Source organism: Lepisma saccharinum, chromosome 6 (genome assembly GCF_977018435.1).
Source record: "Lepisma saccharinum chromosome 6, izLepSacc3.1, whole genome shotgun sequence".
Taxonomy (NCBI): domain Eukaryota; kingdom Metazoa; phylum Arthropoda; class Insecta; order Zygentoma; family Lepismatidae; genus Lepisma; species Lepisma saccharinum.
In genome coordinates, this window is record NC_139234.1 from 61,764,663 (window position 1) to 61,780,967 (window position 16,305).

General features: G+C 36.7%; 1 protein-coding gene across 2 annotated transcripts in view; it reads left to right on the plus strand.

Moving 5' to 3' along the window:
* Positions 1-16,305, plus strand: part of LOC145988815 (uncharacterized) — a 39,048-nt gene that overhangs the window by 12,309 nt on the left and 10,434 nt on the right. The window contains exons 3-7 of one of the 2 annotated variants that reach the window (XM_083124020.1): positions 5,364-5,505; positions 10,186-10,425; positions 11,343-11,477; positions 13,400-13,663; positions 14,927-14,983. In XM_083124020.1, the coding sequence (XP_082980146.1) occupies positions 5,364-5,505; positions 10,186-10,425; positions 11,343-11,477; positions 13,400-13,663; positions 14,927-14,983 (838 nt within the window). The remainder of the gene's footprint in view (positions 1-5,363; positions 5,506-10,185; positions 10,426-11,342; positions 11,478-13,399; positions 13,664-14,926; positions 14,984-16,305) is intronic. The other variant, XM_083124021.1, reaches the window with a different exon arrangement.

Sequence of the window (16,305 nt, forward strand, 5' to 3'; positions counted from 1 at the left end):
TTGTTTTGCAGCTAGAACATCAGCACATGCAACAGTGTATATTCAGAATGCCGAAATGAGGAAGGGGGTTTGGGGGCACGACCTACGAATTTCAATGAAAAAAAAACATAAAAATCTTGAGTTCGCCCCCCTCTTCTCCCACTATTTTGGGGAGAAGGCGCGAACTTTAGTATTCTTTTCAAAGAATGGACATTTCTCAAGAGAATGAAACATGTTTCATGTACTTGGGTGCCATAGAAGTAGAATAATAAGCCAAAATGTGATTTTTTTTTTTTTACAAAAAATAGGTAATTTGAATTTTTGGAAGAAAATTGTTATAACTCGGGCACTATGGGAGCAGTCTACTTCAGATAAGTTTTGTTTTGCAGCTAGAACATCAGAGCATGCAACCGTGTACAATTCAGAACGCCGGACCGAGGAAGGAAAGGCTTGGGGGCACGCACAACCCCCGGATTTCAATGGAAAAAACAAAAATCTGGAGTTTGCCCCTTCTTCCCCCGCAATTTTGGGGAGAGGACGCAAACGTTAGTATTCTTTTCAAAGAATGGACATTTCTGAAGAGAACGTAACATGTTTCATGTTCTTGGGTGCCATACAAGTTGAATAATAAGACAAAATGTGAAACTGTTTTTTACGAAAAATAGGTAATTTGCATATTTGGAGGTAAATTGTTATAACTCTGGCACTATGGGAGCAATCTACATCGGATAAGTTTTGTTTTACATCAGAGCATGCAACCGTGTACAATTCAGAATGCCTAACAGAGGAAGGGGGGTTTGGGGAGCGCAACTCCTGAATTTCAATGAAAAAACATAAAAATCTGGAGTTTGCCCCCTCTTCTCCCGCTATTTTGGGGAGAAGGTGCAAACCTTAGAATTCTCTTCAAAGAATGGACGTTTCCAAAGAGATTGAAACATGTTTCATGTTCCTGGGTGCCATACAAGTTGAATAATGAGCCAAAATGTGAATCTCTGTTCGGAAATGTGGCATGGATATGTTGCGGAGAGGGGGAGGGAGGTTGGTCATCAATATGAATTCCCCAGGCTTGCTCCAGACCTGTGTCAGAGTTTCCACCCAAACATAATTTGTATGAAGGTCCAAAAGGCACATTTATTTCGTAATCAGCACCATGATACCATATGGTATCATCGGGCAAGTACGACCTTACTCTGATGATACCATATGGTAGGTTAAGCCTCTAAATATTACGTGGAAAATGCATTGAATTATAATTTTTTCTTGTCCGTATGGGAGTAGTAAGGGGACTTGTCAACAGATGGAGGGGATAAGAGCGGGTGGCGCCGTCCGATAGTTGTCGGACGTCGTAGTAAGGCATTTTGTTGGGCAAACTGAAGGAACATGGAAACAAATAGGTACCATTGATACATACGATTTTTGTCGAAAATTGCCACCCGACAAAGTATCTCACTACAACATGCGACAGACATTGCATGGACTGCAACATCCAACAAAAATCGCATGCATAAACAAGAAGAGCTTTAGACTGCAAATATGCTGCTGGAATTGTATTACTCTTCTGGCTCACTTCACCTTATTTAATGTAGCAGTGCTTATGAAGGCTTTCTTTTATCATCGTGGCGTATTACTGGTTTCACACAAGTTAACATACGTTTACAATGACATTGCACTATTCTTAGAGATCAAGAAGAATCCAACCAAACGGGATATATATTGAATACTATCACGAAAAAGTGAAATATAAATCTGCATTGGTGAATGTTATAAAAATTGGCAAGTGCATGCTCCCAACCTCAAATTTACTGAAATATCGAAAAAATGCGAATTTGACATAAAATGCGAATTGGAATCCAACATTCTTGTATTTTCTAGGCCATGTTTGTGTACATAGAACATGCAAGTTTTCCAACATTTTACTCAAGAGTAAACTATAAAGTTATACGTACATGGAATAATTCCGACAGCCACATTCAATCATTTATTTCCCACGATTTTTTCAACTTCTATCAAATACAATTTGCATCACAGAGCAAAGTGGCAGGGTTCTAACAGGAGATCAAGTGCGTATGTACCGTCACACGGGAGCCACATCTTCGTATTTGTCGCACGAGATATGTTTTGAATTACCAAACTAAGTGCGCACCATCGGCATTTGTCGAGTAATAATGGAGCTCAGTCATTAGGGAGTCTAACTACTATGCAAGAGACCCAGGGTCAATCCCCTGCGGGGGAGAACCGGGATGTTTTCCACCTATTCAAACTGCTCCTTCACCCACCCAGCATCATATGAAGCTGGTACCTTGAGGAAACTGAGGGATAAAGGTAGCCAGGAGCATGGTGCTGATCACATCACCCCTACCTTCAGCCGTGATCAACACCCCTATACACCTTCATGGAAAAGTGCAGGGGAGCATTTTACTTTTACTTCCTCAAAAATCTGTTCCAACATATCAAACTGTCACGAAAATACGTAGACCATGTGACCTACAATTTAAATGATAAATGTTCTAAAACAAAAACTCGAATTTTGGGAAACGTAACACTAACAAGTCAAAAAAAGATAATGCCAATTTTTGGTGCCATAATATATCGGTATCTGTCACGTGACATTGATTGATTTTAATTTTTTGGTGCGTTTCCACTTATGGTCATTATGCACCCTTCTGTATATACGGGGAAAATTCCATTATGTAAAATCCTTACCTTAAAATTAAAAAAGGAGTATGGAAAATAACTTTCCCAAAATAACTTATCAATAAGATATCAAAATCCCACGAAGAGGCATAAGCCATGTGACTTACAATTTGAAACAGTAGTTTAAAAACACCATGAAGGTTTAATTTAAGATATTTTCCAGAAAATGCGCTAAAATGAAAATGTGAATTTTGGGAAAAATAACACCGTATAGTAAAAAATAAAAAATAAGAAAATACACCAATTTGAAAAAAATAACAAAATATCAAGGTCCCTACCAATTAGGCATAAATAAAACAAGAATATCAGTTGTAATTTATTGCATTAGTAACAGTGAGTCCTAACCTAATTTTCTGTATAATCACCACCGTTCTTCTGGCATTTGTCGTAGCATGGCACTAAATTTTGTATGCCCATGGTATATGTGTCTGACAGCAAAGATTGGAACTATCTCTACCGCAGTGTAGCTGTCAAATCCTTTCCCTGCCAGAAACTTGGTTTGATTTGGTGTTTTAAGTCCACTTTATGCACAGTAAGGCTAATCGGGACTGGACCTACAGTTTAAAGTGGGATCCGAACCACTATGTGCCTCAAACGGGTATTGAACCCGGGACCCCTTGATTACAAGGCAATGACTGTACCCTGCCAGAAACCTCTTCAGTTAAACAAAGAGATGAAAGTCGGTACATTCAAGGCCAGGGCTGTACAGGGAGTGGTCTAAGATCTCTCACCTGAAGTGATGCAAAGGTCTGAGCGTGCAATGTAGGCTACATTGCAGTCGGCGGGAGACTGTATGAGATCTGCAATCTTTAACCTAGAACTGTCCTCAAACGGCTGCATTGCAACTGTACAAGATTACAGCTACATGCCACTTCTTCCTGTGTGCATGTGTGTGTGTCGCTCTGCGACCATTAGTGCTGCGTATAGGCACCATTGGAGCTTTTTTCAGGATGCCCCTCGTATATGAACTTTCAGAAGCTTTTATTATTAGTGTGTTCCTGTTTTAATGTGTGGTTAGCTAAATCAGGTACCTATACAATGCAATTCTATTAATTCCTTGCGTTAAATTTCTAATAACTACATTCCCTTTTCGTCAGCATTAATGGTATAACTGCATGTTGTTAATTTCACAGTACTTCACTTGGATATACTGTACTGAAGCAGAAATCCCATTGATAATGTAAGGAAATATGACACTTTCTTTTGTACAATTCAATTATTTCACTTATATGCAAGAGTTAAGTTGTTAGCTTTACAGAGAAGAGAGAAGTAGCTTTATGCATTGAAACATGAGTACGCACTCATGGTTCTTGCAAGCAGAGGTTTGCTCAGTGGAAATATCAACATATAATACCGAGAATGTATAAAGAGTCTGATAAATTACAAATTGTATTTCTTAATCATTCACTCTTATCTCATTTAGTCATAACTTTAAAAATAATCAAGTATTTTATTTTAAACTTACTGCGTATGACAAAATTCCGTAATCCTTCCCTAGCTTGTGAATTTTCCAAATTCACTATTTTGCAGTTTGAATTCAGATCATAGAGAATAGAGAAATTAAGTCAATTTCATAGAAGATAATATTGGTACTTAACAAAACCATACGCGGATCTGTATGAGTTTATTATTTGTATTTGCAAACACATTGATTTAGTTTAGTTTGTAATTGTCAGGGAAAAATGTAAATTTTGTCCTGGAAAACCTGGAAAAGTCAGGGAATTTCATTTCTGCTTGTTTGTAGCCACCCTGGTGTGGTTATGTAGTAGAAATGTTATTAATTAATCATTTTTTGGAACCTAACACATGAATATTCCCAAAATCGCAGTGACATGCGAAAAGGGAATTGGTGGGGGTCATAACCTCTCTTTTGGCACATTATTCCTAAAAATTAAAAATGAGAAGGCTAAGGCAGGAAAAATATGACAAAATACACATTGTAGGGACTGGGTTAGCATGGGGAGCAAGACCCTCCTTTACAATTCCAGTCCCCTCCTGTGTGTATATCAGTGATTTATCCTCACAACCCCCTCCTCCAATTTCCTCAATACCCTAAAATATTTCACCAATGCCCAATTTTTTGGTAATTTTGGCACCAAATTTACCCTTAGCTTAACTTCCCCCATATTACATTTTAAAATGTTGTAATTAGCCAAAATGAAAAACTGACCCATCGCTTGCCACTCACGAAAATTCACAGCACGCCCTTGCCTTCAGGCCATAGCTGTATTGTTGATCGATCAATGGCTTTCAGTTTTGAACGAAGAAAATATTATTTTGAAATCGTATTTTCAAATTGAATATGTTTATTCCAGGTAATTTCGAGGGAACATTTTACTCTGAAAATGCTCCTCTGTTTGTGTTCCTATTTTTAATTTATTTAATATTTTACATTAATTACAGTGGTGAAAATGGATGATTATTAGATGAAACATATAACAGGTAAACAGTGGAACAGTTATGCTGCAGTCAGGACTTGAACCCAGAATTTGTTAACCCTGGGATCATGAGTATGGTATTAAATGTACCTGGCATCAGGATATCAATAGATATCCGATGACATATAAAACAAGAACATAGAATGTTTCCATGAAAAAATTTGATCTAGAAATACCAAATTGATCAAAATTGTAATTATCTGACAAATTGTCAGCATATAAGATTTGAAATTGTAATGTGCATTGTTGCAGGCCCAACTAGGGGATGACATACGGAGAATTCCAATACATAATGAGGCCATTACGTATGATGAACTTGTATTGATGATGCAGAGGGTTTTTAGGGGAAAGCTCAGTAGCAGTGATGATATTACTATCAAATATAAGGATGAAGGTAAGATAGCTTTGTTATTTTTGGTCAAGATAGTTTCTAATTTAAACCGTAATATTTTTCAGAAAAAAAATGCTGTGATTTAATTCACTTTAAAAATAAAGAAATTATTAGTAAGTAATTTGTAGATATCATAATCACTTTTGCTGAAAGTACAATCTTGTAATCATTAAACGATTAGGTTCTTAGATATTCTTTAAGATTTTCAAAAGAAATTCATCTGAACATAGTACTGATGGGATGAAGCACGTACAAAAATAAAATGTAATATGAAAGCTTTAACCCCTTTACCGCGGCAGCCTTGAAGAGAAGTTCGACAAAAAAAAGATCGTCTACATATAGATGCCACCGCAAAATAAATTCATCATAAATAATAACTATATTTAGACTCTCCGCAAAATGAAGTTAATCAAAACAATCTATATATAGACTCTGCCGCAATTTACCATTATATATTAATTTTTGGATTCATAAATTATTTTTATTTTTATATTTTTAAAATGCACGTATTTTTAATTTGTACTTTTAATTATTTTCATAGGGTAAAATGTGTAATAGTTTTTTATGTTTATTGAAATTTTTGTTTATTTCTTCAATAACAAACAAAATACACGTAATTACAAAATTAATATTAGTGATTTTTTTATATTTTGATTACAATAATGCCACAAAAACGTTTGTTGCTATAGAGTCAGTATATACCTAATTTACAATAAGAAAAACTAATAATTGCAATTGTGATCAACATTCAATATATGTCACTTTCAATAGTCCTTTTTTTCTCAGGCTCATATTTAGTTTGGTAAGTTCTCCACTGTATGATACTCTTTAAAACATGGTATGATGCACAATGGCAACTAACATACGTCACAGCAATAGATACTTCTTCTAACTTTGTTTTGTAGTGTGCAATACACGCATCTTCTTTGAAGCTTCTTCTTGGGTCCAGGTGCATCACCTGTAAGAATTTCGACTGGGAAATGTCTTGCTGTAAGCCTTGTGGGACATGTTCGTAAGTTGAGGGGACCTGTTGGTTTTCTAATCCAGTACACATCTTTTCCATAAGCACTGATGAGCTGCTCAACGAGATCCATTTTGAAATCAAGAAATTTCTTTCCACCTCCATTGCGCCTGTAAATGGTGTGGCTGTTGAGAAGAGTTATCTCAAGCAATCTGAAAAATATCTTCTTGTAGTATTTCTTAACTCCTTTTCTTGTAGGCGAGGAAGCAGATGTAATTTGGTCCATTAGATCTATTCCTCCCATGTGACACCTTTTATACTGTACACATACTGTGGGTTTGGTAATGGGTTTTCCTGCAACCTGGACTTCTTCATTCGTGTCATCATAAATTGTGCTCAGCATATGTACATATTTCTTGTGTCTCCACTTCATGTGCATGAGCTTACTTTGTCATTTACTTCCTTGCAAAGGTTCTTCCTCCTGAAACGCACTGTTCCTATGGCATCTGTTTTGTTAGTGACAAGAATCTCATAAAGCTCAGGAGAGGCATAAAAATTGTCTATTCCAAGAGTGTATCCTTTATTCAATAATGGTTCAATAAGACTCAAAACTATCTTCGTTGGCTTGGTGAATCCTTTATTAATTTTTTCATATTTTCCTGGAATATTACAGAGATAAGTAGTTTTTTACCCGTGTAAACGAGAAGATTCCAAACATAGCCAGTTTCTGCTTCTGCTAATCTGTAACATTCAATGCCAAACCTGGCTCTCTTGAGAGGGATGTATCTTTTCCACCTGAGTCTTCCTTTCCATAAGAGCAATGATTCATCAATACTTATATTTTTAGCTGGAATGTAATGGGGTTTGAACTTTCCGAGAAGAAAGTCTAGCACATCGCGAAATTTTATGGTTGGCACATCTTGTTCTACTTTATCAGACAAGTGCAAATATTTCATAAGTAAGCTGAACCTGTCCCTACTAATGCACTTGGAGAAGAAAGGAGTGGATATCAGAGGATTGGTAGAGTGGTAAGATTCGATTGTCGGCTTTCTGACAATCCCTTGCAGAATAATGATAGCTAGGAAGACGTACATCTCACCAACACTTGTGTCCTTCCATAAAAGGTCTCTGCTTTTCCGTCTCATTTTATCTGATCTTCTTTTGTCATCTCCTACTTTACTAGCATATTTATTTGTTTCGCTCACAATATATTCCATCAAAACTTTATCAAAAAAAGACTCAAATATATCCAATGGACTTTGTGGATTCGAAAGCACTAACTTCACACCACTGTCACCTGTGAATGGGAAAGGGTCTCTGCTTACCATTGAAGATTCAGTCCATGTATCAGATGCAGTTTCATCTTCCAACTCACTGCCGCTAGTTTCACCATCTTCTTCTTCAATTCCTGTCCTATCGTTTTGAGCATCTTCATCACTTGAAACAATATCTTTACTGCAAGTACCTTCACTTTCAACATCAGAGATTTCATCCAGAAAATCATCATCTAAGTCATGCTCCAGTAGATGCTGAATATCAGTACGTCTGAGGTTTCTCCCCGCCATTGCAAAAATTATATGTGTAGTACACAAAATAAATATGTACCATTGCACAATGCACACCACTAGCTAATGAAACTTCCTCTTGGGAAGCAGCTCTCGAACTAAAAGAAAAGCCACCTAACACAAAGCAGTATACGATAATCAATAGAGTCCATATAGTAACAATGATAAACACACAATACAAAGTTGTTTTTTTTTTTGTGCATAATGCATAAAAATGGACTGTTTGCTTGCAAACTTCTTGCACAGACCTGTAAATGCATTAAAAAGAGGGGCCTATAAATATGACTTGCCGCAATACAACAGCCGTTAATTTTCAAACACCGTCTATATATAGTCGCGCCGCAAAATAGTCCCATTTTTCGAGAGTCTATATATAGTTCCGCGGCGGTTAAGGGGTTAAGCATACTAAATTTCTGTTGCCTTAAAACTCAATAATTTTCATGGGCTAAAATAGAAAATATTTTGTGCAGAATAATACACAAAAATACTAAACATATTAAACTGTAAATTGTGTCATTATCATTTTGCTCTAAATAAAAATGGCAGCTGCTATTTTGCGAACTATCTTTAAAAAATTGATAATCGCCAATCAAGGTGAAATAACAAAACATAATGAGGAAATTCCCCAATCTTTGGAATAATCAACGCATGGCCTAAAACAAAGGCTAGGAACAAGACCGGGATCCTTTTGACACAGCATTAGATCGAGTTCCTAACTTCTATGAAGCTATGCAGGCAGTCTTTTGCCACGGGCAGTTCTTTTGATATGCAGACTATGTAATGGAATTGTTGATCAGGAATTGTTGATCACATGACAAAAAAAAAAAATTAAAAGTGTTTTTCCATAATATCAGAAGCTGTGATTTAATTCAAAGAAATCATAAAAAAATATTTTTTTAAAATTAAAATCATTATTTTTATCTACCCTGTTATTGGAAGATTACAGTAAAGAGATGTCTTGTACAGTGCTTTTCATGATGAAGTTGCCCATAAAGCGGTGGTTAGTACGCCGGGCAGTGAGAGCATGTTTAGACCCACAGCTTTACGCTGACCTTGACACTGGACGCGTCAGTGCTTCAGTATCCAGAAAGCTGGTGTCCAGTTTCCACGTATTTGTGAAGTGTTAAGGTGTTAACAACTGTTTTTGTTTACGAGATACTGGTGCTTTTCTGCAGTCTAATAATGCCATGCTATACGTACAATTTAAAACAACGAATTTTTATGTACAACTCTTCTGTCATTATGAATTCTTCTAAGGACATTAAAAGGAGTTTTGTAGCAGGATTCCCAGATGTTCCTGTTCCACACAGAGACAGTGTTCGAAAGCTTGTGAACAGATTTAGGGAAACAGTCTGTTTTTGGTGAGAAGCGAATGGTAAAACGGTGTGTGCTTAATGAGGAGAAACTAGACAACGTTGAAGTACGATCAATAATCCCTCTAACCCCTTGCACAAGAAACATACATATTCATGATGTCTGCGTGGCAAGCTACCAAGCTTTTAAACCTGAAGCCATACATTAGAAGAATTGAAAGAAATCATTAGGAGAGAAACTGAAGCAATTTCAGAAGAGGAACTGATAGTATTAGTGAAAATATCCTTTAAAAAATGCCGTACATGTGTGGAAGCCGGAGGGCAGCATTTCCAATACCTCGTGTAACAAGGTATGTGCTCCTATTAATTGTAACTGTCAATGTAATTGTACGAGCTTATTTCATTACATTACAGTTACGCGGAAGTTACTTCCAGTTTGCCGGCAGACATGCTCTTACTTCCCAGCATGCTATCTGCCGCTCCATGGGCAACTTGACAGTGAAAAGCGCTGTACAACACCAATTTACAACTTTGCAATTTTACTTTTTTCATAGGACCTTTCCCTTTATGCACATCCAGATTTAAATTGTAGGAGCTTTAGATATGGGCTTGTACCATCCACATAGTGTGAGAAGTTTAAAATAGGGATGGCAAGATCCAGATTATGTAATATCTAGGTATCCTATTTTCAGTTTTGGATACAAGTATCTATTTCTTGCTTCCGAATCGGTACCCAATTTTCTGTGCTGGTTCACCAATATTTGACTATCTCTAGTGTACCATATATGCCTGTGCACTAAAGTTGTGCGTAAATGCTAATATGTTAATGTTTTATTTTTTTCAGATGGAGATCTGATTACTATCTTTGATAGTTCAGATTTAGCATTTGCTGTTCAATATAGCAGAATACTTAAATTATCAATTTTTGTCAATGGAGAAGGGCCAACAAAATGTAAAGGACTGGAGTCTTCACAAGTGCATCACATTCGGAAAGAACTGCAACAAATTAGGGATCAAGTTAATCACTTGTTAGATAGTTTAGAACCAAGGATGGAAGTGAGTAGTTCTACTGTCGAAAGTCATTGTGAGTATAGCTTAATTCTTATTCATTCTAATCATGTAGTTTGCATATAGCAGCTGATTTTGAGATAGTTCACATAATGACATTACAGGAGAGAGAGATTTTTAAGGAATAGTGACTTTAAATTGTGTCTTTGAGATAATTCTATGTAGGTTTGCTTAGATTGTAGAAAGCTATTGGTTAATTAATAAACTTGGACTTCACATTGAAAACAACACTCCACTTTTTGTTTCAAGTGTGTTTCTTTTATACACGGTCGCCTTGAAATCAAAGTGCCCCAGGTTCGATAACCAGTGGAGGTTCATAGTGGTTCGGATCCAACTTTAAACTGTAGGTCCAATCCATCCTGATTAGCCTTTCTGTGTATAAAGTGAACTTTTAATCAGTGATATTCAAATCTTTAAAACCAATATGTTGTATTTCATAAATTTATCACACAGCCAAAAGCTACCAATTATTATTGACAGTATTTGGTAGCTTTTGTGTTATTAATCTAAATGCCTAATTTTAATGTATTATTTTATGACTAGATGTTGTGGAGTAGTGTTGTTATATCTCGTGCTTGTTTAACACAAAGTCATAAGGAAAAAAAAATGTCATAACAGTAGAATTTCACAATAAGTTTTAGGTAATGTCTGTCACCTATCAATTTCTAATCTCAAGTAGGCCTCCTTTCGTAGTTTAAGTGAAAAATGCAGGCTTGACCGGAACTCATACCTGGCCCTGATTAGGTACCGTCACCGTCATTGGTCTCTTACAGCCAACAGATTCTATTTTAACAGTGGCACAGTGTGCTAGGTTCAAGTACTGCTCGAGCCTGTACTTCTCGCTCAAATTTCTATGTAGTTCATCTCCTGTGTGTGCCAAATGGCAAACATCACATTGAGATCAGGTTGGATAAACAGTTTCTGTCATTTCAGATAACGAATCACCAGAAAAAACAAATACTGCCAGAACTATGAATTCAAGAGAATTTGACCCCCTGCAAGAACAACAGAAAAACAGTGATGAAGGACAGCCTAGTCATTCAGCCCCCAAGGATGATGCTCAAGAAGGTAAACATGCAGTTACTAATACTAGTTGATGATTCTTGTTCTTTCTTTTATGAAATGTGAAGGGTGAAACTAAATCAGATTCCCAACTTTGCTATATTTGAATGTATTAAAAGTCAGAATTTTAATACTCATAATTACCAGCTATATAACAAACTTCTCATGTAAAACTACCACATGTCAAGACTTTCAATAATTCTTCTAGGTAAGCATGTCTACCTTCCATCTTTTGCAGAATCTTGACATATGTGGTAGGTAAATGTGTCAAATTTGAATGTGGCGAATAAAAGATCAAGATTTTGGTACAAAAATGGCACATTTTGGGATCAAAAGCCATATATATATAATGGCATTTTGATGTTAAAATGGTGAATATAATCCTAAATTTGATTTAAAAACTATACTTATTACACAAAATAATAGTTTCCCTTCTAATAGCATGTTTATGTAGTTATCAGAGTATTAAGTTTATCCCTGTGTAATGGAGTCCATTTTTTCTTCTCAAATTAGTCACAGCACAATTAATCAATTTTCCATGAATTGCATAAGTTACAGAATAATTCTGACTTCAGAAGGTGTCGCATCAGTAAATAAACTCTAAATTTCATGTTTGAGAGTTTATTTCGCATCATTTTATGACAAAATATGGTAGAAAAATGCACCTCACACCTTTCAGAAACCTGATAAATGAATAATGCAGCATGTTATACAAGGTTGTTTGTGATCTATGGTAACAAATTCAAACAACTGTGTAACTGATGAAAAACCACGCCTCTACCAGCGTTGATGTTCGATGTGGTGGCCACGAGCGCAAGCTATCGCTCTGCATCGCAGTTTTTCCACTGCAGCAGGTTAGTACGAAGTACAGTGATAGCCAGTTTGTACCACTCCTCCTGGCAGGGTTTCCAGAGACCGTTCATCTGCATCCAAAGGCCTTTTTCAATAACCCAAATGCACAGAAATCCATTGGCGATACATCAGGTGATTTAACAGGGATGGAATGTATTCCCGTTCCTTACTCCATGTCCTCTTAAGAAGTGGCGGGTGGAAGCAGACATATAGTTTGAAGCCTTGTGCTGATGCAGAGAACATCTGCACCAGAGAGAGCTGGGATTTCTGTGCGAGAAATTGAGAGTTGACTCGCATTTGTAGCTACTCTGTGAATAGTTAACTTGCCGTTGTAGCTGTATCGTGTGATGACCATTAAACCCTTGTGGAAACTTTCCTTTGTCTCCTGATACCATCTTGCAATCACTTTTTAACTTCGTGGTTGGTAATATATTGCCCGTGGTTTGTTGCAGTCACTAAGATACACATATCCCTCATCTATTGTGACAACAAAGGTCCACTTTTCACTGTCCAGGTGGCGTTCATGGCAAGTTCTGCAATGTGCCGGGGCAGCAGCTTATGACCTTGATGTTTATGCTGCTTTTGCAGGTTCAAATCCCGGTTGATAATGGTGTTGATAATTGTCACAGAGATCCCCAATTTCACTGCGATGGGTCTCTGTGTTGTTGGATTCGGGCCGGAGACTAGGGCCTTCACCTTCCGAATGATCTCCGGGGTCCGGCTGCTGGCTGGTCGTGGATGTGCATGTTTCTTAACCTTTGTATCCTTCCCAGAATTGTTTAATTTTTGGCAGCATTCTATATGCACGGCACTCGAGCACACTGCTGTACACTCTGTACGTATCACTCATACTGTCGCATTTCACGTCGCTTCCATAGTTTTACATGTTACCCTACTGTGACCTTTGCAACTCATTACCGTAGATCGTGAACCACCACCTGTATTCTAGTTTCCATCGAAAACAAAATATGGCATGCCTCTAATGATAAGAATATAATTCTGGAAAATATATCTAAATTTGTTGATGTGAATATTATCAATCAAGTAATGTATGCCATGTCTTTTTCTTATAATAGGTTCAGCAGATGGAAGAGTTGAGACCCCAGACAGCATATGCAGTTCAGGTTCCCGACAGGTGTCCTCTGTTGCCACCCCCACAGCTGCAGCTGGCACACCTGTGCCTACAGGATACCAACAAGGCTATGGGAATGGCACCCCACAGCCACCTACCTCTCAACAACAGCAGCAGCCACAGCATCCACCACAAATAACATCACAGCCTCAGCAACCTCAACAGCAGCAAATTCCACAACCATACCCTGTCGATGGGCAAATGCAAGGTCTGTGTGCACTGCATTCAAATTTATGTGGATGCTTTTGTTATGCACTGTTTACCATGGTAATAGGAATAAGTAAATTCTGTCACACTTGATGTATCTCAAATTGGTGTTACTAATTTTGAAAAAAATATCCTTAAGTTAGTTGAAAAGTAGATGTGCTTATCTAGTAGAGTATCATTATTAAAAGTGGTATATGTGTTGTGTTTTTTTTACATGTTTTGGGGTAAATTTCCTTTATCTTAGCATCATACTTTGTTTATACCTTTGAATATCTTTCTCACTGTAATGCTCTAAATGTGTGCTTCGTTACATATCATTATGTGAGAACTAGAGGAACTGAACATAAATCCGAAAATGTGGTTTTCAGTTTTGTTTAACATATCTCTTCTGAAGAGTTACATTTCGAGTCGGATAGACATATCTCCACCTCTTCTTGTCAGTGGTAAAGTAGAGTCACATATCTCCAATTTATTGATTTTTTAGTCCTAAGAATACATTATTTCTGCTCCCCTGTAAATTTGATAAATTGGAGTTATGTATGTTTGGTTCTCATACGACAATATACTACATGCACTCAAACTCTGGTACATGGGGGCAACCTGCAGATAAAGGTGGTTGGAGCATGGTGCTGATCACATCATCTCCACAAATTCCCAAGATTATGAATATGTGGGCCCTACCTACACATCTCCCATATGCAGTGTGCAGGGGGTGGCTAGAAGAAAAAAATGCACACACATAGTGCTACATATCTCTGTTCCTCAGGTTATGCCTATTAGGATTTGATTACTTTCCAGTTTTTCATACATTTTGTCTTATCATTCCAGCATTTTCTTTTTCCTAGTCAGTGATCAAACTGTTACTGGTCCTCAAATTGATAAATCAGTATTGGGTCATTATGATGAACTGTAGAACCCTCAGAGCCTCAAAAAACATTTTTTTTCATGTTCATGGAACTGGAATACACACACATTATACTATCACATTACACATCAGTAAAGTAGGCATTAAAGTGTATTATATATATTTTTTTTAATTCAGTTTTTATGTGCTTATTGTGGGTTATACATATATTATTAATAGTCTTGATACATCCCTACTAAGATTTTTACCTCAAAAAAATTGTAGTTTAGGCCATTGTTAGCAGCCTGATAAGGACATGGATAAATATATCTTACTTGTAGATGAATATGGTGTGTAATTTTAGTGTTATGTTAGGAACCATATCAGCATAATATATATATAATTTGTGTCTTTTTTCAGTTCAGCAAAACACAAATCCCTATCAAATGAACAAAACTGTTTATCCCCCATCTTCAGGTTAGTGTTGTTGCTTGGGAGGTTTGAAATGCAGATTGCATTTATCATTATTGTTATTTTGTAGTTACTCTCCTGATTTACAGTTCTCCTTGGATTTGTGCACGTTTTTATTCTTATATATAGAATTTAGCCATGTTGAGGTTCTAATAGCATGTAGATAGTTTTGAACTCTTCATAAACAAGTTTATAGATTTAGTTGTTTGAAAAGTTTGTTGATTATAGAGTCCATCAAGTATGAGTAGTGTCATGTTAGCATATGTATGGAATAATATGCATGTTGTTGCTATATTATTATCTAACAATTGTTGTGTGTTTATTATAAGAACAGAAAACACTTCTGCTTAAGGTTATAATGCATCACATAAAATATTAATACTTTTTAGAACATTTAGATACAATTAAAAATGTACAGATAAATTGATAAAATACTACTTAGGAAAAGAAGTTCAATGGTAAGTTAGGAATGAAGTATTGAAACATGGTTTCACTGTTATACACTGAATTACAGACTCAAGGTTGTATGCATAGTTTAGTTTCCCTGTTAGTCAGCTATGAGGAAGCTGCATATTATTTGGTGTCACATGTAGCTTTTGCCAATTTTTTAAATTTTTTTGTTTTGTTCATTTATGAATATACCATTTAATGGGATTAATTCTTTTAAATGTACTGAAGTTAGTGTAGTTTGCAGTGTATAAATTAAGATTTTTCCCACACCGTGACTGTGTGGTCTAAGTTTGTCAGGCTTGGGCTACAGGATGCATGCTGATTCGAGTCTGGAGTGAGGCTTAACAAATTTTCTCCGGAGATTTTAGCCAGCATATGGGACTCACGGCCACATCGTGAGGAAATTGGACAGCTACAAATGAGTAGTGTAACAGTCGTTGAGAACCTACAACACCGAATGGGGGTTCATCATGCTGACCACGCGTCACCCCGTAACTGCTTGGATGATCTCCCACATCTGCTGGAGCATGTGGGAGTGAGGCCAACAGTCGGTAGATAGAACTTGGCCCTCAAGGGCTGTTACGCCATGGGTTATTATTATTAAATTAAGATTTAGGATGCATTAATCAGAAGTTGCCAATAAAAGCATGCACATGTATCAGGTCACAAGATGCAAATGCCACTGATATTACCTATGTTACATAGTCACTCAAAAGTTACTATCTACTTTGCAAAAATACATGGAATTACGAAAAACAGGTTTTAACCTTTAGAAGCCGGACGGGTCGAAACTGGTCGATGTTTCAACCACAGTGCACGGCAGCAATTAATGCGCCATTTCTCCAAAACTACACATGATATTTCAGTTCTGTGTTTTT